The sequence below is a fragment of the Leuresthes tenuis genome, unplaced genomic scaffold (assembly GCF_036924035.1).
Source record: "Leuresthes tenuis unplaced genomic scaffold, fLeuTen1.0.hap1 SCAF_19, whole genome shotgun sequence".
Classification (NCBI taxonomy): domain Eukaryota; kingdom Metazoa; phylum Chordata; class Actinopteri; order Atheriniformes; family Atherinopsidae; genus Leuresthes; species Leuresthes tenuis.
The window spans coordinates 15,607,784-15,628,969 of NW_027325373.1; the positions used below are offsets into that span (position 1 = coordinate 15,607,784).

General features: G+C 39.0%; 2 protein-coding genes and 1 long non-coding RNA gene across 3 annotated transcripts; 1 reads left to right on the forward strand and 2 right to left on the reverse strand.

Annotated features, from left to right (window-relative positions):
• Positions 1–586: 586 nt before the first annotated feature.
• LOC140277205 (uncharacterized) lies at positions 587–4,615 on the reverse strand. The gene is made up of 2 exons (XR_011909076.1): positions 4,156–4,615; positions 587–3,562 (listed from the first exon to the last, which is right to left on the reverse strand). It is a non-coding gene; the product is annotated as an uncharacterized lncRNA (long non-coding RNA).
• A 1,833-nt stretch (positions 4,616–6,448) lies between these two features.
• On the reverse strand, positions 6,449–7,848 carry gsdf (gonadal somatic cell derived factor). The gene is made up of 5 exons (XM_072371935.1): positions 7,727–7,848; positions 7,114–7,271; positions 6,911–6,997; positions 6,689–6,819; positions 6,449–6,598 (listed from the first exon to the last, which is right to left on the reverse strand). The coding sequence occupies exons 1-5, from the start codon at positions 7,846–7,848 to the stop codon at positions 6,449–6,451; spliced, it is 648 nt and encodes a 215-aa protein (XP_072228036.1).
• A 6,282-nt stretch (positions 7,849–14,130) lies between these two features.
• LOC140277523 (serine/threonine-protein phosphatase with EF-hands 2-like) lies at positions 14,131–21,046 on the forward strand. Its single transcript, XM_072372590.1, has 15 exons — positions 14,131–14,256; positions 15,303–15,357; positions 15,492–15,667; positions 15,801–15,915; positions 16,047–16,093; positions 16,183–16,349; positions 17,376–17,412; positions 17,489–17,638; positions 17,732–18,067; positions 18,971–19,156; positions 19,270–19,412; positions 19,682–19,788; positions 19,907–20,070; positions 20,178–20,265; positions 20,531–21,046. The coding sequence occupies exons 1-15, from the start codon at positions 14,131–14,133 to the stop codon at positions 20,749–20,751; spliced, it is 2,118 nt and encodes a 705-aa protein (XP_072228691.1). The 3' UTR covers positions 20,752–21,046.
• Positions 21,047–21,186: the final 140 nt, after the last annotated feature.

The window sequence follows — 21,186 nt, forward strand, 5'->3', positions numbered from 1 at the left end:
TTTTTGTCAGCTCAAACTCACACCAGAATGTAACCCCCACCCCCATTCCTAGTTCTCAAGATGAAATCGGTCATCACAGAGCAAACAAAAGATGCAAGTAAGCTTCCATAACCACAATAACATTGTGTGAGTGTTAAATTACTTACACTAACTTTATCAACATTTGCCATCCTTTCTGCATTTCTCAAAGTGTCCTGAACTGCTCCCTTAAACAGTCTGTTGGTTGATTCATAGAGCTGGGCTTTGGTTTTAGATTCAGCAAAGTTTCTTTCTCTGAAAATTCAACTGCTCCTACAGCCAGAAATTGTGGGGGCAGTAAACCCCAAAATACCAATACACTGAGATATCTAGACATCCTGTCCGGAACTGATTGGAGAAACAAAACAGAAGAAGAAGAAGAAAAAATAAGTCGTCGTCAATATTAGTCCAAAGGTCCAAACCTTGAGCAAAAGTTACAATTAAGAATCTGAGCACGATTCTGGAAAATTTTACATATTTTTTGAAAGATGTTGAGAAGATTCAGTCTATCGGAGAAGCAAACACATCTAAGTTGTAGACTCTATCAAAGAAACTTCACACAGCCTGGTGTTTTATAACAAGTTTTAATCTCACACAATTTTTCATGAGAGGGGAGTATATTTAATGGAATACAAACACTCAAACTGCTAGCCTGCCATCCAGTGGTTAGCTAGTAAAACTATTCTTGTTCCTCCTATTGTTTGTTGACAGCCAGTAGGTGGCATTCTCGTGTTTCATAAGTTGAAATAGAATACAACAGTGCACAATAGATGAGAGGTGATGGAAACTCCTAGTATGAAATAGCTTTAATAAGTCCCACTGACATGCTCCATGTGTGAATTAAAGACACAAAAACCTACTGAACACTGTACATATGCAGGAGTGCTCTGTTACCAGTATTCAAACATGGTAGTATGTCCTCAGAAACAATTACATAAGTTACAGTTTACAGTCTATAAGTTACAGTTTGCTATTTCACGTAATTCTGAAAGGATATGCTTGTTTTGTTTGTTTATCAGATCTACTGTGAGAATGATGATATATTTTAACTGTCCTATAACTGTTAAACACTTAAGCACACTAAACATGCAGCTGTGAAGTAGAATGTCGGCATTAAGTTTGATTATAAACACCATCAACATAATGACACCTTAATATTCTTGATTTTGTTGTTGCCTTGTATGTAATCCAGCAGAAGAGAAGAGATATCTTGCAGTTTTCCTGCTGCATGGCAGGGCTTAATTCTCATGCATGCAAAGTGGTTTTAAACAAAAACAAGAAACAAATCACATAAAGTAATTCTAAAGACAGATAATCATTTATTCTGGTTCTACAATGTCTATATAAATCAGAAAACTATGCCATGAAAAAATGATGTTTTCAATAAAAATGTAAAATAACACAAAATCCATAAAGGATGAAAATGAGGGTGGCTATTTATCTTGCACAGTGAGCAAAGAGAGTGATTATACAGAAATGTCAAGTAAACTAAAACTTGCGTTCAAATCTCCTACTTTGCAGAGTTTATTCACACTGTGAATTTTGAAAGCACACGTTGTCTTCTTAGTTAGGTAATAGATTTATACAAGCGCAGTAGAGAACAAACTAAGTTTTATGAGTGTATATGAATTATATAACTTTTCTGTAAAATTTTCTGACTGAATATTATCTATGAATGACAATGGTTATGATTGCAAGCAGGACAATCTACAAAAGTGATATTGTCATAAAGACATCTAAGGCTACATGTGTTTGGGTTTTTTTTGCATCTCCTGTGAGAAAAATGTAAAAGAAAAGATGTTTTTTGTGCATGTAAATTACGTAAATACATGCTATTTCTACAAAGTCAAAATCCACACCAAAGGGAGTTATTCCTTCCCTCAAAGGACGCTGCTTCTGAACATCCTGAAATGTAGTTCAGGGTTTATTCCTGTTACTTCATGAAATCACATTTAAACAGTGCCTGGCCAGTAGTTAGCTTAGCAAACCTTGCAGACAAAGTGAATTTACCCAAAAACTGTCAGAGTGGCAGCTGATTGAATTCTATAAAAAACAAACTTTGATGCTTTGTTTATTATCTCCTTTAGCATAGTAACCATAGTAACCACTGAAGCATCCTTTATTAACTAAAAACAAGCTCATTCCCTCCCATAATTCCTTGCAGCTGCAACAGTCAAAGCTACACTCACTTATTTTCATACAGTCAACCTAACTAGTGTGTTAGTGTTTGAAGTCTGTATACAATATATTTATTTTCTTTTTCTTTTTTTTTGCTTGTGCTTTTCCTTTTTTTGAATTACCACCTGTGGCAATGAAATACTGTTTTATGTTATCATTTTAAGATGGAATGAATTAAGTAGCTTCCGTAAGTGAGCACAAAACTCACTTGCTGGGAAACATTTTCTGAACAGCTGTAAATTCAGTACTGCAGACCCACATCACAGCTTAGTGTCAGTGTGGTTGGATTCTCATTGCAGTGTGGTCATTTTTTCCCAACTCCTTAAAATTTCTCCTACTAGTTTTGCTTAACATTGTCCCAACCAAATCAAGAAAAATAGCTTAATATGTCTAACTATTCAGTCATATCCAAAGAGTACAAGGCACTCCACCACCAATTTTAACCTTATTATCTATCAGCTGACCAGTCAGAACAGATTTGGCCTTTGAGGAAGACAGTCTCAAGGGGACAGGAGCTAAAGTGGAGCATTTTAGATGGATGAAAAAAAAACATTACAGCAAGTAAAACTATTTCAACAGACCCCAAAATTGAATTGTTATAAAACTTTAAGTCAGCCTCACTGCCTTTAAGTCAACCTCACTGCCTATATGCTATATTTAGTTAACTACAATACATAAATACAACATTAAGTTTATACCGATGCTACTTTTTTTTACCTCTGATGCGTTACTGTTCAGGGGAAGATACTTTATCTCGTACCTCTGTGCTCTACTGACTAGTTGCTTTTGAATTTGTGGAGGGTCTTTTAATGTGATAAATTTAACCACGGGTCATGAGTGAAAAAACAAGTAACTAAAGTTACTTTGCACGGCAGTTGGCCTCACACTTGCAACATATAAATCAGGAGAGAATCCAACCTGCCAAGTGTCAAGCTATGTCCGAACCTTTTGATTACTTTTGATTAATCCTACTATCTTAGTACTTTTACACAAAGACTTTATCCACCAACTTGTTGGTTGGACTGGTTTGGATTTCTCTGCCAGAAGGTGATCAGATAGGGGGGACATTTAAGAACTTTGTCCCCCAGGTCATCTTCTCGTGTCACTACTTGAACACAGAATGAGGTTTCGGTGTTTGGCGTGCTGAAATGTGGTGTGACTTCGTAAATGAGGCCGCAGCTCTCTGCGATTGTGGTCGGGCCGTTGTGTATGTGCAGGGTGGTTGCAGTCAGGAAAGTGGTTCTGACTTCCAGCTGCTCTTGTCCCACTGCAGATACATCCACAGGCAACACCACGTACGCATGCAAAAAGCTCTCCCCGGTGGTGCACTTGAGCTCAGTAGACCAGCAGTATTCTCCAAGGACTCCTGTGAAAATAAAAACTAGTCTATAAAAGCCAATACATGGTAGATCATCAAAGAATAGCTTTTAAATTTACAGTATTATCTCATTGTGTACTTATCAGCCCCCATCATGTAAATGAATAGCTACTGCAATCAGTTAACCAGTTAAAACAGCTGTAATTTTCAGCATTAAACAAAATCTTCTGCCCTCCGTCAGTTCAGAATAAAGCTCATGAAGGTATGTCCTTTTTACAATTATATATGATTTGAAGCGCAATTATATATGAATATGAATGTACGATTGCACTTCAAATCAGATATGACTATGAAAATTAATGTTATATCTGATATATTTGTATTGAATATGAATTAGAGGAGACAGAGCAGATAACCTTTATAAGGTTTATAGTAAGATTTTATCTGTACTGTAAAAAAGATGGTTCTTTACAGATCACACAGCAGGTCCATGACAGGACGACAATGGTAGATTGACAGCAACCTCTTTCAGCACTGATATCGCTGCACTTAGTTTAAGTATTGTTTTTTAACTCAAATTGACGGTAAGTCCGGAAGCAAGTCTTGCTAAAGTTGACGATGCAACTTTGCGGCATTCTTACCTTCTGTGGAGTCTTTAATCCGTATGTTATGTGTGTCCTGAAGCTGCAGTTTTTTTATGTATGTCATCGCAGTGCACTCCCTTAAACAGTCTGTTGGTTGATTCATAGAGATGGGTTTTGGTTTTAGATTCAGCAATATTTCTTTCTCTGAGCATTCAACCGCTCCAACAGCCAGAAATTGTGGGGGCAGTAAACCCAAAAATACCAATACACTGAGACATTTAGACATCCTGTCCGGAACTGATTGGAGAAACAAAACAGAAGAAGAAGAAAAAAGAAGTCGTCGTCGATATTAGTCCAAAGGTCCAAACCTTGAGCTTGAAAATCACCAAGTTACAATTCAAAATCTGAGCACAAATGAATGCACTGCAAGTGAAAACATTGAGGGCTGTTCAGGCTTATACGGCATGTTGCTCTTCCCCTCAGCAGGACCAGAATTTCACAAGAAGAGTGCCAACATTTCTTCATCTCCAATATCCCTCCCTCTTGGCTTAACATCACGAGTTCCTGCCTGTCTGGCAGGCAGTAGCAACCCACATAAGAGCAGTTTATCAAATATAACCCTTCTGAAGAGCAAAATAAGTCTCTCTGACATGAAAATTTCAAGGGATAACAAATGAGAGACAAAATTAAATACATTTCAATCATCTTTATTTAAAAAAATTGAGAGTGAGAAATTACTGGATTGGTGCAAATGATTGAGATCACAAAGCAGAATCATGAGCATTTGATGTATCGATTAAACTGGACACGTGTGAAAAAAAACTGAAAAATGACTGTGAGGTAACTTTGTTAAGTGAGAGTATATAATAAAATGATAACAAATAAGAAAATGAGAACTGTCACCACCAAGACAAATGATCAAAGAGACAAAACATACAAAAAACAATAACCCTTCTGTTGTAAATGTTTATAATCACAGTCAGATCATGATTGGCAAATCAAGCTAAAGGTTTTTCATTCATGCACAACCTTAGAAAAACTAGAGCTAAGACTAAAATGAACTAGAATATTTAAAAAGCAATGAATTTATCTAAACAAAACCATCAATAATGCAGCTCAATTTAGAATCTTTTCAAATAACACTTTGAATCAAATCCTTTTGAGGAAAAATATATTTTAAAAGCAGGTGTCTGATATAAACAATAAACACTTTTTTGCACGATTACAGCTAAGGCATCTTGTATTCGCTTGGCAGCTGAAAATGGAGTTGGGCTATGGATATTAATAGAAAGAGTCACACCACATATGATGTTCATATCCAAGAGAAATTGATACCATGTTTTAAGAGAAGGCCATTTTTCTAAGAAACCTCCAGGACTATATCTGTACTGAAAACACAGCCGGTGCCATAATCTGAAGGTTACCAAGCATTATTGAAGGTCATCAAGTATTACTATAATTAAAGTGTATGTTGTATTTCAAATTTTTCAAATTTGGTAAAGACTCAGCTGATATGTGTTTCTGGAACAGGCTATAAGGAGTTTATATAATCTATACAATTCATTGTAGGTGGAAATATCAAGTGTTACCCATAAGCCCAAGACCGTTAATTTCAGGTTCACAGGGTTTAAATGAATACTGACAACATTTTGGATGTTTTTGCACATAGAAATGTTGAAAATGAAGAATTTAAGCCTTACAACAACAAGCCTCTGCATAATTCACATTCTCATTTGACTAATGATTGCTTTTCTTCAAAGGTTAAATAGAAATCTTTCCCATTAAAGGGCATTAAGGGTTTCACACATCAGAGAAGAGACAACTGGCTTGTGAGAGTGTTTGGCACATGGAAGTCTCACATTTTTGGAGGGAACACTCAGTAACAGTGAGGAGCTATAAATAGTTATCTCTCCTCGTAAGAGTTACTGAAGGAGAAACCAAGAGCATTTATTACACAAATGTCAGCTGGACTTCACTAAAATGATTTCAGTACTTGTTGCCAAAGAACTTGGATTTAACTACAAAGTAAAGAGGCTTTTTTTTATTTTGGTCTGACCTTGTTTGTTGGTTCATTTTAACACGTAGATGTATACAAAGGAAGTGTACCTCTGTTTCATGCCTGGCAGGCTAAACAAATCTGTTATTGGTACATCGGTACAATGGGAATCCAAAACTGAGACTTTGCTTTGGTTCCCACGATTAGTGGCAAGAACAGAGAGAATCAATCTAAGATAGAGAAACATTCAACAGTGAGAGTGTTTGTAGGAGAAGATAGGCCTGTATATAATGATACTTTGGATACACCAGGTGGCTCATGTGAAACACTCAGGACTATTTGACAAATCTTAGCCTACTCTTTGTTGGGCTGATGGGTGTTGCCAGGTCCACAGCCGCAGCTGCGAGTCAGCTGCATGTCAGAAATCACAATGGTGCTGCTTTCATCCATGTAGACGATGGGCACCATTTTCTGGGAGGTGGGCTGACAGCATGGCACCTGGTCCTGGAGAAAGTCAGGGAAAATAAAACATATATCTATATCTATTTTTATTTATCATTCATTTAATTAATTCATTCATTAATTCATTTGTACCTGTGAGTTGCCATCCTGGACTCTGGGGGCTGATGATGGACATCGCACAGTGTTATCTGTAGGATTGCACACTGCACACTGAACAATGGTCAGGCTCAAAGGATGGATCACCCAGCTGTCCCAGCCCAGATCTGGAAAGAAAAGCAATGGGTTACTATATATATTGAAAAACAGAATATCATTGTAAATATACGGTACATATAAAAACACATTGTTGCATACCTTTCATGAAGATCTCAGAGGTCATGGAACAGCATTTCAGGCTTGTATTGTTTCCACTGTCAGGCGACACAGAGTAGCCAGAGGCAACTAGAACAAGAGGGACATTGTAAACTTTAGCTGCAGTTGACTGTGACAAAGGATTTGATTCACACTGAATGAGTGTAAGATCTGCTGTTATTTCTATCAATTTGGACTCCACTCACTTTTTGTGTCCTGTGCACTTTGAGAGTTGGTGCTAAAGGTTCTCTGCCACTGCTCTCTAACACTGTCCAGCCCACCAGCAGGCAGCCGTGGCTCAGTCTGTATGTTGAGAGCCCTCAGGAGACTCTTCCTGATGGACTGCAATGACTCATCCTGGCACCTGAATACCCAGTTCAGTGAATGAATGAAATATGACATTAATTATAGCAGAGTAAACGAAAAAAACAAACAGGAACATAACTTCTAGAATTTTCACAACATAAGTGAGCTTTTGGTATCCTGTCCCTTCACATGCCAGATGTGGTTGTGAAACCTTAACAACGCTTTTGATACCCTGAAAGACCTGTGGGTGCACTTATAATTGATTTTAATCCTCTGGTGACGCTTGAACAGAACAAACTGTTACATATTTGCACATTGGTCTTCCAAAACTGAAATATGACCATAAATCACATAGAATCCACATCGGGCTTCAGCACAAATCTCATATTAAACCTTTTGATGCATTTAATTGATTAACACATTTTGGCAGTTGTAAATATTCCCTTCACTCTACAAACAAAACATTGCACAAGCAAAGACAGTTGTTTGTTGCACAAACATGTTAAAACTGACCTGTGATGGGAAATGGAAGAATCAGCGGAAGCCGCATACCCTTCCTTAGATGGACGCAAGACAAATGCGATCACCATTGAAGAGCCAAGAAGCATTGTCATGACAATGAGAGAAAAGGACATGGTGGATGAGCGGCGTGGTCAGTCTACGGAGGAAACGAGTTTGATTCAGGCAGGCGGCAAACAAAGACAATGAATGGTTGGTCCTGCACGTCTGGTGTGAGGAGGAGGAGACAGGAGTGGCAAAACAAGGATGCTGCGCTAGGTACTGTGAGCCAGGGCCTGGGAACCTGAGTTTTTATCTCCTTGTACCCCAACGTGGCCTTGAGATACTTAACATTGTTGTCTTGTCCCGTGTTCTGTGTGAAAGAGTACAAGGAAAGTAAGACAGCAAACACAGACTTTTACAGAGGAAAACATTCGGGAGTGAAAGTTGTGAGCGAGACTAAATTAAAGTGCAGCTCATATATATTACCAAATATGTATCTCTCTATCTATAGATAGATACACAGGAGCTATAAAAGATTTAAAAAATCAAGGTCACAAATGTAAACTTTTTAGGAGAGTATTTGTTCTGCTCTGCAGTAGTGAAGAGGCCCTAAGGTGGAAAAACTTTCAGAAAAATGAAAAGTGCATCAAATTTAAGAGACCACAACAGCAAAATAGGAAAAAATTAACCAGGAAGATGTCTTTATCTGGGAGTGTGCATAACAAACTGTATTTCAGGACAAGTCAGAAGGAACGAGTTTTAAGGTTTACAAACTTCTCTTGTGTTGCTTTGAAGTAAACTATTTGTAATACTTCCAAATACATTAAGCTTTGTTTTTGTGTACTGAAGTCACCGAAAATGAGTTTTACATTGCCCTGTAAAGCATTCCCCCGATATGAAAAATCACAACTCCAGAGGAGAAAATGCAACAGAATTTGACAAAATGCACAATTTATTATAAATTAGGATTTGCTAGAATCTGAGAACTTGTTAAAATGTTTTTTTTTTAAAATTTTTTTATGTATGATAGATATGTATAGCATTTTCTTCACAAAACCAACATAAAAATAAAAATAAAAAAACCACAAGAAACACATTTCACAAAAAGTTTTGGAAAACAGAACACAAATAACTCAAAGCACGACATTTCACAAAACTCAATATTCTAGAAAAAAACATACCCAAAGAAACAACATCAAACACAGGATTCCGATCTATTTTGTCAGTGTGTTTTCTTAAATCTCACAACCTTAAATTAGATTAAATGGGTTGAAAATTAATGACTGGACGCATTCTTTTTGGAACATTGTTCCATGAAATTTGTTTTCCACATTTTTTTGTTGATTTGTTCTGTTGTTCTTCTTTTGTGTGTTTTGGGGAATAAAAATTGTGCGGATCTCGTTGGGCAGGAATGTGCAGATGTATTGTTGTTACTCATTCAATTCACCCTGACAAATCTGACATGTCTCAACACTTGTCTAACCAAGAATGCTGCAGTCTACACTCAGAGAAGAAGACAAGCCACCATGACACGAGGAGACTACAGAAGGTGCACAATCTGCTGCTTTGATTGCTTGACTACTAAGCTGCAGAAAACAAGCCGTCCATTCATTTGTGCAGAAAAAATGATTTTCCGACTTGATTATCTTCAACTTTTGGCTTAACATGAATGACTTAAATCTTCCCTGATTAACACAATAACAATATTCTTCCGCTCCAATTTTTCAAGGACGTGATCTTGAGGGACAAAACGTAACAAAAACAAGCAAAGTGGGGCAGGTGATGTTACTATCTGAAAGCCAGGAACAGAAAAAAAAAAAGCTTGGCAGGGTTCAGAGTTGTGCGAGCCAGCAAGGGTTTTAGGCTTGCACGGAATGGTAGCTTCATGTCCTTTCATCAAAACCTCATGCCTAAACTGACTCCCACCAAAACTTTCCCAGAGGCCCAAAATGGGAAAGCTTATCTGCTGCAATGGATATCAAACCATAATTCATCTGCAGGGCCGGAGCTGCTTGATACAAGCTGAAACAAGCTGAGTCTTGCAATCATGTTTTTTCTGCAGCTAAGATCATAAGGGGATTTTAAGGTGAAGATCATATACGTCTTATACCTGAGATAGCCTGAAAGCACACCATTTTGGGTGTTAAAAAAACTCCAAGTCATTTGAAGTACATTAATTTGCAATTTTAATGTATCAGGAGATGATAAATAATCTTTTTTTAAATAAATCTTCTGCCAAAACGTAGAGGCACTGTGTTAAAACTAAGTACACCCCCGTGATTCAGCAGCTTATAGAACCACCTTCAGCAGCAATAACATAATCAAATTCAGTATGATGTTATCAGTCTCTCGCATATGAAGAAATTGTGACATGCTTCGAGGTATGTGGGAATTTGTTTATCTTAAAGTTCCACCACAGCATTTTGATCAGGTTGAGCTCTGAAATTTTGACTGGGGCATCGCAAGACCTTAATTATTTTCCCAATTTCTCAGTTTCAGGCAATCTTTACCTGTTGGACAGATGGCCTTATATTCGACTCTATAATACTTTGGTATATGTTGGTGTTCACGGTCGTCTTAATGACTCCAAGATGCCCAGCTCCTGTGCCTACGAAACAAGCGTATATTATAACTTTGCCACCTCTGTGCTTTATAGTTGGTATGATGAACAAGCATGCACACTCATACACACCACCAAGCAGCCCCACAACCATTTATCTGACAGCTATACTCACTAGAATGAGATTAAAATGTAACAAAAACACCATGAGCAACTTATATTATACAGTGTAAAGCCCATTTCATCTATCATGTCAGATGTCTATGATGAGATGGATTGCTTAAATATAATAAATTGACCTAAATACTTCTCCTGTGGTGTCTTTTGCAATCTTACTTTTTTTTTTTTTTGTTGGTGAGTTTTTGATGCGGGCATTAGAGAAATATGTGATCGAGTGTTTCATAACATGCTCCACAAGTCTCAGCAACACTGCGAAGATCTTGATTTCGAGCCTCATCGTCTCGTTATCGGGAGGTCTCAGTTTCTCAGTGCTGGCACACTGTCCAGAGGACAAAAAATACTTTAGCTGCAGGTGAGATGATGCACAACTCTTCTGACATTTAAAGAATAATTCTGATGTTACCTATATTTTACATATGTCAAAAAGTAAAAAAAGGATGGAAGCCAAAATACTGATTAAATAATTCAACAAATATTTTTCTGCGTATCTGATACAGCACACCCGTCTATTTTTATCTCCTAAATCAGTGAGATGCAGTGAAAGAAGGACTCTTCTTGCCAACTCACAGTGTACAAACACTATAAATGAATTAAAAGAAATCGCATTCAAGTACTGACGGTGAAACTACAGTAAAGCATTAAAGGTAAAAACATTGGTTCTGCAGACAATGGTTTCTCTTGCTAAAAATTATAATTACAATTAGCAATCAATGTCTAAGCAGAAAGTTTATCTTCCTTATATAAAGTTGAGTAGTTTTTCTCCAAGAGTTTCCAGATGACGTGGGAGTTAGCACTGTCCTCTCACAGCAAGAAGGTTACTGGTTGAATCTGCCTTGTTCAAATCTTTCTATGTGGAGTTTGCATGTTCTCCTCGTGCAGGTGAGGGTTCTCTCAGTACTTCGACCTTCTCCTATGTGCAAACGCCTGCATGTTATGTTAATTGGTGAATCTAAGCAGTGAGTGTAAGTGATTATGAGCATGCCTGATTATTTGTTTCTGTGTTGAACCTGTGGTGGTCTGAGAAAGTGGCCGGAGTGCATAACCCCAAAGGCTGCTGGGGTAGGCTCCAGCCTTCCCGTGACCCTGCATTGGATTAAGCAGGTATAAAAAAAATGGATGGATGGTAGTTTTCTCCAGCGGACCCCTTCAAAAGGTCAAAAGATTGCAAGAGCCTGGGTCTGACATGACAAACACAAGGTAAATACGTTGGTTCATGGAAAAATGCAAAGCAATTTCACTAAAATGGCCCAAATTTTGTACAACTAATTTTAGATTCCTCAGTTCTCTACTGAGAGGCAGCTCCCATCTCGCTACCGCTAATGTTTTCACTCCCGTCATGATGTGATGCCGACGTAATAATGATGACACGCACGATGCAACAATGCCCAGAATGGAAACCTGGCTACTGTGGGGCCATCTGGTAAACAAGGAGAGGAGACAAAAATGGCAATAACTTAATCAATTTAGATTTTCTTAATCCTGATCATAATTTTGTTTAAATCTTTCATTGTAAATTTCAGTAGGTATCCTGACATAAATCTTACTGGCTGTCTACTCCTTACTACCTAAATGACTGTTTATTGGATTTGTTAGTTAAATCGTAAGTGCCCTCTTTGGCAACAGACCAAAAACTCAAGCACACTAATGAACATACGGACGACATATTTACTTACATTAATTCCAAAAAACATATTTTAATTTAAATCAAAACAAATACTTATCCATTCCTAACCTTTATCCAAAATTCAATTTAAAATTTGATTATTATCTAATTATTGACATCACTTTTTGTCCCTATAACAAAGTCAAGTCCCCATAAAGTGGCTGTCTTCCACAGATTTAGGTCCCCATAACATGACTAATACCTGCCAGCATACACATAGACACGTGCAAACACACACCAGGGATCAGTGTGGGATAGTGCAGCTTTGGACCACTTCAGTCCTTGAGTCCCAGACGTCTCCCACCACCTCCTTGTTGTAGCACTGAGGGGAGTCACACCACTTCCAGCTGCAACTGGCTGGGATCACAGAGAGCCTTTACACACGATGAGTGATTTGACTGATAAATATTAGTGCAGACATCTCAAAGAACATTCCTTAAATGTAGGTGGGCCGCAAATGTGGCTGTGGTTTTATGTAGCACAAGCCAAACAGAATTCTGACAGTAACAACAATAAACAATGTTTCAATTGCATTTAAAATAGCTCAGTTTCCCATTTATGATAAACATTGAATATGAGATGTAAGTATTAAATGACAAACTAGCAGTTCATTGTTTTTTGTTCAGTATAATTCAACTTCAAGCATTTGATGTGTTCTCTCGCTAATATCTGAATGAATTCTAGAGTCACATGCAACACAGCATGTCTCTGTTTTTATTTTCCATATGAGTCACAATGATGATAACACAGCCTACTTCCAAAACCCTCGCTGCCCTTTAACAGAGTCTTCTTCTGTTTATTCAGCATTGATACCAGCTGTAGTAAGGTTTAATCCTAATCCACTTGCATCTTGTTTTGAGTAAGTGATCACACGAGCCTGTCCGAGACGCTCAGCTCTGATATTGGCAAGCCTTCAGCCTACAGAGTGTGTAGCTGTTCCAACATTAAGGCCATCGACCTTACTGCTGTGCAGGAGCAATGGAAAACACAAAGAGATCACTTCATTTCTGCCTCTTGTTTTTCTTGCTGTAACAATGTGGCAGTGGACATCTGAGGCTTTTTTTTTAAATCGGTAAGAAAGCAGGAGGAGGTGATGACAGACAGGTGACATTGGCAGGTGAGCTGTGAGTGAATCATTCAGTAATAAGAAATTAGACTTATTTCTCTAAAACTGTTTTAGTTCCTGATACTGTTTATGTATTTTGTGATTACCTGGTATGCGGTGAGATGATAAATGATAGAGACAATTTGTTATTTTGTATATATAAATCTGTTATTGCACTATTCTCAGGCTGCAAAACATACGGTCACATATCTCACATGAAAGCTGTGTTGTCTCTGACAGTTAAAACAGCAAAGGGTCATGGGATGTGTCATGGGGAAATCCAAACTGCAGCAGAAGAAATGTGACAGAGGTGCACTTCTATTTCAATTACTCTATTGAATGCATTTTCAAGGAAACACTTCTTTCTAATTCAATATTTCAACAACTGTCTTATTTGTTGTTGTTGTTGTTTTTTTTGGCATTTTCAGTGAGCATCTCAGTCCCAGGTATTTTTTTGAAATTATTTTTCCCCTTCAACTTTACCGTTTAAAATCTGTGTTCAGACCTGTGATAAATTCTCACTTGATTTTTGTTAACTTGTGAAATCTAAACACAAATTTCATGCACCCCCTGAAGCTGCCACAGGTAAGTCTTTAAGTCTGTATTTTAAAGACTTACAAATTACGGAAATAATGGAAAACTGCCTTAACTTGCATCTTTTTGTAGTTTTTTTAAATCACCCTGGTCATTGCATGAGGATATTTGAGGCATACTTGAAGATGTTCCATTATGATCCAAGAGGCCTCCTTATTTCTTGTAGAATCAAGGTGCTGATGACCTTAAAAGAGGAAAGAAACATAGGACCCATGGTCTCAAGAGGCCCCTTGGAGAAAGATCTTTTGGATCTAAAGAGCACTTTTTTCCACGCAGGGTGAGGTCATTCATTATTTTGTCTCTGATCCTCAGCGATGAGAGCGGCTGTATTGATCCAGCGCTGGTACCGTCAGTATGTTGCTCGGCTGGAGATTAGACGGAGGTGCACGTGGAACATCTTCCAGTCTATCGAATATGCGGGAGAGCAAGATCAGATAAAAGTGAGTTTACACAGTTACATAGACTTAGTATTAGTCAGTGTAAAATGTGTACATTCTGATTCTGTGATTATAGATCACCTGCACAATCAACAACCATTGGCTTAATTCTAATGTATTTTTGGAAAAATGTTATTTCCTCAAGGGTAAATTCTAATGACTGTAGTGATCCTCTGCCTTCCATTAAAGAAATTTAGAACAATATGAAGTTGATTCTTTTCGGTCAAAGAGAAATACCTAAATGTGGTGGACCATAGAAATTCATGGTCCAAAATATATTTTTTTAGGACACAGCATATTTTTCTAAATGTATTTCAGTTGCAATTATGTTTTCAAACATATATGATGTTATGTGCTTTTGACAATGGCCTGGGTTACAGTGAGATGCTATGTTTTTATGCATACTGTGATGTTTTCCTCATGCTGATCAAATGTTTTTTCAAAAACCAAGTGGTTTAAATGGCAAAACCCAACCAAAGTGCCAGTGGAAACAATGGTAAACAGGGAGTGTAAAAGCAACTGTCACAATGCCCTTTTTAGGGCAGGCTTGTTTGGATTGACAAGAATCCACCACGCCATAATGAAAACAACTATTCAGAGCCAGAGGTTTCTAATCACTTCCAACCACTAGCTTCATACTTCACCTGCATGACAGCTTCTCCTGCTGGAATTGTACTCGGAAGTAGAGCTGAAGTACAGCAGAGAGGGATGGTCCAAAATTTTGAATTCATTCAATTTCTCAAAGCACGTTCTCATTCCTCTCAAGGTTACCAAATTCTGCTTTAAAAGTGGTAACACTGAATATCAAATAGTTTTACAAGCTGTTGTGACAATGTGTTGGATGGAATGCTGTTGGATGACATGGTAATGGTTCCCATTAAGGATTCACTATGTGGGAATTTTGCTGATAGCTAATACTGGTGACTAGTATGTAGTGAGTGACTCTCCGTGGTTACAGCTGACTGTAGATCAATAAACTCTTAGCATTGATCTTTAATTTGTAAAGCAAAGTATTTTTAATTCCAAGGCTAATGTTTTCCTTCCCTCAGCTCAACAGTTTCTTTGGTTTCCTGATGGACCACTTCACCCCAGCCAGCAGTGAAAGTAAGACAATACCTCTCAAACACAATCTGTTTCACTGACTTTATCTGAACTCACCCACTCTGATCCCAGCTAAAAGACATAAAGTAGTTTCCCCTTTCCACATCCCTTTGCTTCCCTCTTTGTCTTTTATTAAGGAAACCTGATATCTCACATCTTCCGTGAAAATGAAATCTGCCGAGATTCAGAGTGGGAGAGATATTTTTGCTACAAGGGCATTGAGGTACCTGACAACTACACTGGCCCCCATCTAACCTTCCCCATAACATTCTGTGAGGTGTCAAAGCTTGTGGAGGCTTTTAAGCAAAAACAAGTAGGTGTACTGGCACAGGAAGCACACAAATAACAGTAATTATGAGATAATAAAAGCAGAAATGACAAAATGGAAGTACTGCTTGCTTATTTCTCTACCCCTCAATTAATCCATGCATGATTTCTCCCAGTAGCAGCTCCACGCTCGATATGTTCTGCAAATTCTTGGAGAAACATGGAGACTTCTACGAATCCTTCCAAACATCAATTATGTCTCTGTCTGCCATACCAAAGAGATTACTATCTGCGGTACGCTACAGCAGGCCTTTCCAAGATTTTGCTTGAATGTTTCCCACATGCACTCTTTTTATTGCCCTTGAAACATTTAGTAGGCCCTCCCTTGTCATGTGGTGAATTAATCACGATTTATTCTTTCACAGGAGACTTGCATGGGCAGCTTGAAGATCTGTTGTTGATATTCTATAAGGTATTTAAAACACACAAACCATCATATCGCCATCAAGTCTCATCAGTCAGTGTTGATTTTGTCAAACTGCCTCAATTTCAACTGTCCAGAATGGTTTGCCATCATCTGAGAAACAATATGTCTTCAATGGAGACTTTGTGGACCGTGGTAAGAACTCTTTAGAGATTCTGCTCATCCTGTTTGGATTTCTGCTCGTTTACCCCAATGATGTGCATCTGAACAGAGGGAACCATGAAGACCACATTGTTAACCTGAGGTAAACTAATCCACACACAGCATTTTTCATCTCAAACTTCAGTTTAGTAGCAGTGTCTGCCTATTTTACAAATTTTAAGGAAGGACTTGTTTTTTTTCAATACCACTGAGTCATAAGTGTGGAATGTGGTTTTTCATCAACGTCATGGCAACACAAGCGGCTTTAAAGTCTGTCAACGTGGTCCAAATTAAAGGTGTCCTTATAGAACTTACCCACATCATGTTCACGTACGCACTCACACAGCTTCATGGTAAATTTTTAAACTGTGTGCTGATAGCAAGCCGTGTGAATCTATCCTCTTTAGCTCAGCATCTGTGACACCTGTTTATGATATCCAAAAGGAATCAGTAAAACAAAAGTAGTTTCCCACCAGCAAATCTTGAATCATCTTGGACTGAAGAGGGCAGTGGTGTTCCTGTGTGTGTGTGTGTGTATATATATGTTCAAAATGCATACCTTACAGAGGCAGAGTCTCTCTTAGTCAACATACAAGTAGACAAATATGCTAGTTTTATGCAAATGAATATCATATTATTCTTGCAACAATCCAAAACAAGCTGTCCTGGCAAAAACTGTCCAGGACATTTTTCAGCATCAAGAATGTTGAGAGCTTTTCGTGGCAAAAGTAAGCCTAACAGAAGGGCATATTGACCTGAATGTAACAGTCTTTCACGTGTAACATTCACAGTTTAAGAAAGTAATCGTACACATCAACAAGTAGTCTTACACATACAACATACTCTGGTGATAACTCAGGTCACATCGACAGTAACATCGTCTTGTCGAGAGAACCATGTAGCATGGTTTTGAAGATTAACGTGCCATTCAAAAGACCCTTTTGTCTATTCATTTTAGCTTGCCATCCACAAGATTAGGCTACATCCCGTCTTTATTTTCAAAAGTACAGGACAGACCAAGGGTTTAAGAAGGCGCTTATTTTAATCTTGGCTTTTCAAAATGAGATATCAAGCCAATCCTTGATAGGTACAGGTACTAAACTGGTTAATCATTGTGTGTCTTCTACAGATATGGCTTCACTAAAGAAGTCTTGGGAAAATACAAGGTAAGTCTTAAGCTCTATGTAAACATTCTTTATAAGACTACTTTATAACAATGATGTTATTTGATTCAAACTGCAGGTGCATGGGAAGAAGATCCTAAAGCTTCTCCAAAAGATCTTCAGTTGGTTGCCGGTGGCCACAGTGATCAATGACAAGGTGCTGGTTGTGCATGGAGGGATCTCTGATTCCACAGACCTCAATATAATCGCCAAAGTGGACAGACACAGAGTAAGAGAGGGCTTCAGTTTCAGGTCAATTTGCATATTTGGTACAAAGAAAATCAACTTAAAACCGTTTTTTTGTGGTTTTGAATTTGTACAGTATGTGTCAGTCTTAAGGCCTCCTAAGATGGTTCGTCAAGCACTTAATGACAACTGCAGGAACGGCGATGCTGGTGGACCACTAGAGGGTCGGCGACGAGTGCGCTCTTTGACTGACCACAGCTCTGCCTCGGCCCAGAGGAGCGACCTCCCACGGCGCTCCCTACATAACCTGTCTACCAGCAATCAGTCCAACTGCTCGGTGGAGGACGAGTTAAAGAAGAGGCGCAGATTGGCGGGGTTTGACCAGTCCTACAGAGAAACGAAGACATCAGACTCAGACTCAGACCCAGAGCTCGAGGAAGTGACAGAAAAAGATGGCCATGAGTGGAAACAAGTAAGTGGCAGTGAGGATATTTGCAGTTAACAAACAAAGGCTCTTTTTAAATGGGTGAAAAGTTACCTGATTTGATGATTATTTGACATTTCCATCATTTATAGCTTCAAAATAACAAAAAAGGGGCAGGGGCCTTAGGCAAAAGTTTGGGTACTTCACATGGTCATTTCTTCTTAACACCCATTCTGGCAGGTGTATTAGTTTAAAATCATTTAATTGCATCCACTCTTCCTGCCATCTGTAACACAAGTATGATTGATCTACAATCCTGCATAAATTAGGTCATGAAATTCTGGAGCCTTTATTTTCACCAAAACACCCTTTTCTCACTACATCAGTCCAGACTTCGTTTAAAAATGCACGAGGCTTATTTAGATTCAACTCAATTCAGATCCTGCACAAGGCAAGAGTGGAAAGAAAAAGACTCCTATTTAACAGGAAGAAATATCTGTCAGAACCAGACTCAGGAAAGGAGACAATCTGCCTTGACTGGCTGGCGGTTGAGAGGACAGAAAAAGAGGGAACAACAAGCACCATTACACCAACTCTGGGAACCACAACAAGTCCAGCAGTCTGAGAGCACAGCGCTCGGTTTGGGAAAATATTGCACTATGAGATCTTTAAGAAATGTTGGAGCTTTATATGTGAGGAGAAGAATTCTATTCTGAATTTAACAGGGAGCCAGTGAAGAGAAGCAAAAGCTGGAGAAAACTCTTTGCATGGTGCACCCTTTCTTTTTCTCTATGGTAAAACTGCACAAAATAAAAAACAACACACTAATCTTGCTAAAAAATACTGAACACAAGTATGAATGTTGGAGATCGGTCCATCTTTTAGTCATTCAGCTCTTCACAGGAACAGAAACTGTGGGTGTACGTTACAATGACTCGTCCATCCATCCAGATAGTGGACCTGTTGTGGAGTGATCCGATGCCCCAAAACGGCTGCATTCTCAATGAAGTGCGCGGCGGAGGCCGCTACTGGGGACCAGACGTCACCGAGGAGGTGCTGGGACGACACAACCTCCAGCTCCTCATCCGCTCCCACGAGTGCAAACAGGACGGCTACGAGTTCTGCCACAATCACAGGGTGAGCATACAGTCCGGCGCGAGTTTTAGCGTGGGTGAGCAGTATAATATCACCTGTTAGATACAGCACGGGAGGGCATTTAAAATGTACCATCTTTCTCCTGTCACATCCAGGTGCTGACAATATTTTCAGCCTCAAACTATTATGAGGTGGGCAGCAATAGAGGAGCCTACATCAGAATGGGCCCTGATCTCGTCCCCCACTTCATTCAGTACCAGGCCAGCAGGACATGCAGAGAACTCACCCTGAGACAAAGGTACAAAGTTTGGAAGAGTTACTTCAACCCAAAGTCCCATTCGCTTCTCGGCAGATGAACATTTACTGGACAATGTGAATTTGATCCAAGAGTTTTGAATTGGTAGGCTAGTGTAGTAAAAATGTTACAGCTCATCAAAGGGGCTTTTGTACTACAGGAACCTTTTTATAGTTTTCAGAAGTATTTAGCCTCTGTTGTGAATAATAGTGCTGGTGAGAATATTCATACCAAATCAACGGAGCTTTCCCTAAAACTAATGTCTTTATTAGTGTCGGGTGGACCGAGAGATCAGCCCTGCGAGCTCTGAGGGAGCAGCTGTTTGTACACAAGTCTGACCTCATCAGTACCTTTCAGGAGTTTGATCCCAACAACACAGGTAGTCACAGAAAAAGACAAACGGCTGCTCTATGTGTCATCAGCCACCAACATATCAGCCAGGAGCGTACGAAGAAGAAGAACTCAGTAACTACCGCAACTTCCTGTCTGTATCTCAGGGCTGATATCTCTTAGAAACTGGGCCAGCGCCACAGAGAGTGTACTGAAGCTGGGACTTCCTTGGAGGGTTCTGCGACCTCAGCTTGTCAGCAGGAGCCAGCAAGGCATGGTGGACTACCAGCAGTGGATAAGGGAGCTCTCAATTACAGAGCCCAAACTAGAGGTACCCTTTTTCTTTCTTCATTCTTTCCCTCACTGCCCACAGAGCTGTGAGATGAAAATAACTGAAATTATCTTTTCTTTTTCTTTTTTTTTTTTAACTCCTGGCAGGTGTCAGATACAAGTATTCTGGAGACTATGTACAAAAACCACTCCAACCTGGAAACCATCTTCCGCATAATAGACACAGATCACTCGGGTGAGTAACCAGCATGACTCACTTTTCCTCTGCAAAGAGTTTGATCGGTTTCCAGATGAAAGCACTTTGCAGCATTGTGAGGAAAAGTGCTGTACAAATGATACTTCAGTTATTAACAAAGCTTTCTCAGTGGCTCGGATTAATGTACGATCACTTTTCAATCGGCTCTCACCATTCAGGTGATTCTATTGTTGGTTGCCATGCCCTGTAAGAAAAAAAAGATACTATACAGCACATGGATAAAACCTACTGGTTCCTCTTACAGGTTTGATCTCGTTCGAGGAGTTTCGTCAGACCTGGAAACTCCTGAGCTCTCATCTGGAGATGGAAATCAGTGACAAGGCCATTGCGGATCTGGCCCAGAGCATCGATTTCAACAAGGACGGCAGCATCGATATCAACGAGTTCATGGAGGCCTTCCGGCTGGTGGACCTCTCCGCTCACACGTGGCAGCCTGAAACAGGAGCCGTAGCTCCACCAGTTTAAATGTTCCTGATGACCAGCTGCATGCAAACCACCAAACACTGTCTTGGGTAGACTTGTTCACCTGGAGGCACACTTCTAAAAGTTTGAAGAGTTAGAAGTACTTGACCATACGACATGTATAGGCTGATGAGTGCATTATCATTTATCCAGGAGATGTTTTCTGCCTCTTATAGCTTTTTTTCTTGTAGCCATTTATACCATCTACAATTTTTCTATTTCTAAGATTGTATGTAAACTGATGATTGTAGGTTTAGTTGAACACCTTTTATGATCAATGTAGCGTTACCAATGACTGCACCGGGCTTTAAAGGGGAACTACTGAACTGAATTAAACATCAGAAACATCAGTTGGAAAGATTTATTTTCATCTCAGCTTGGATTCTTTAAACTAAAAAGTGAATTGTCAAAACAAGATTTCTGATGACCCCAAGACAG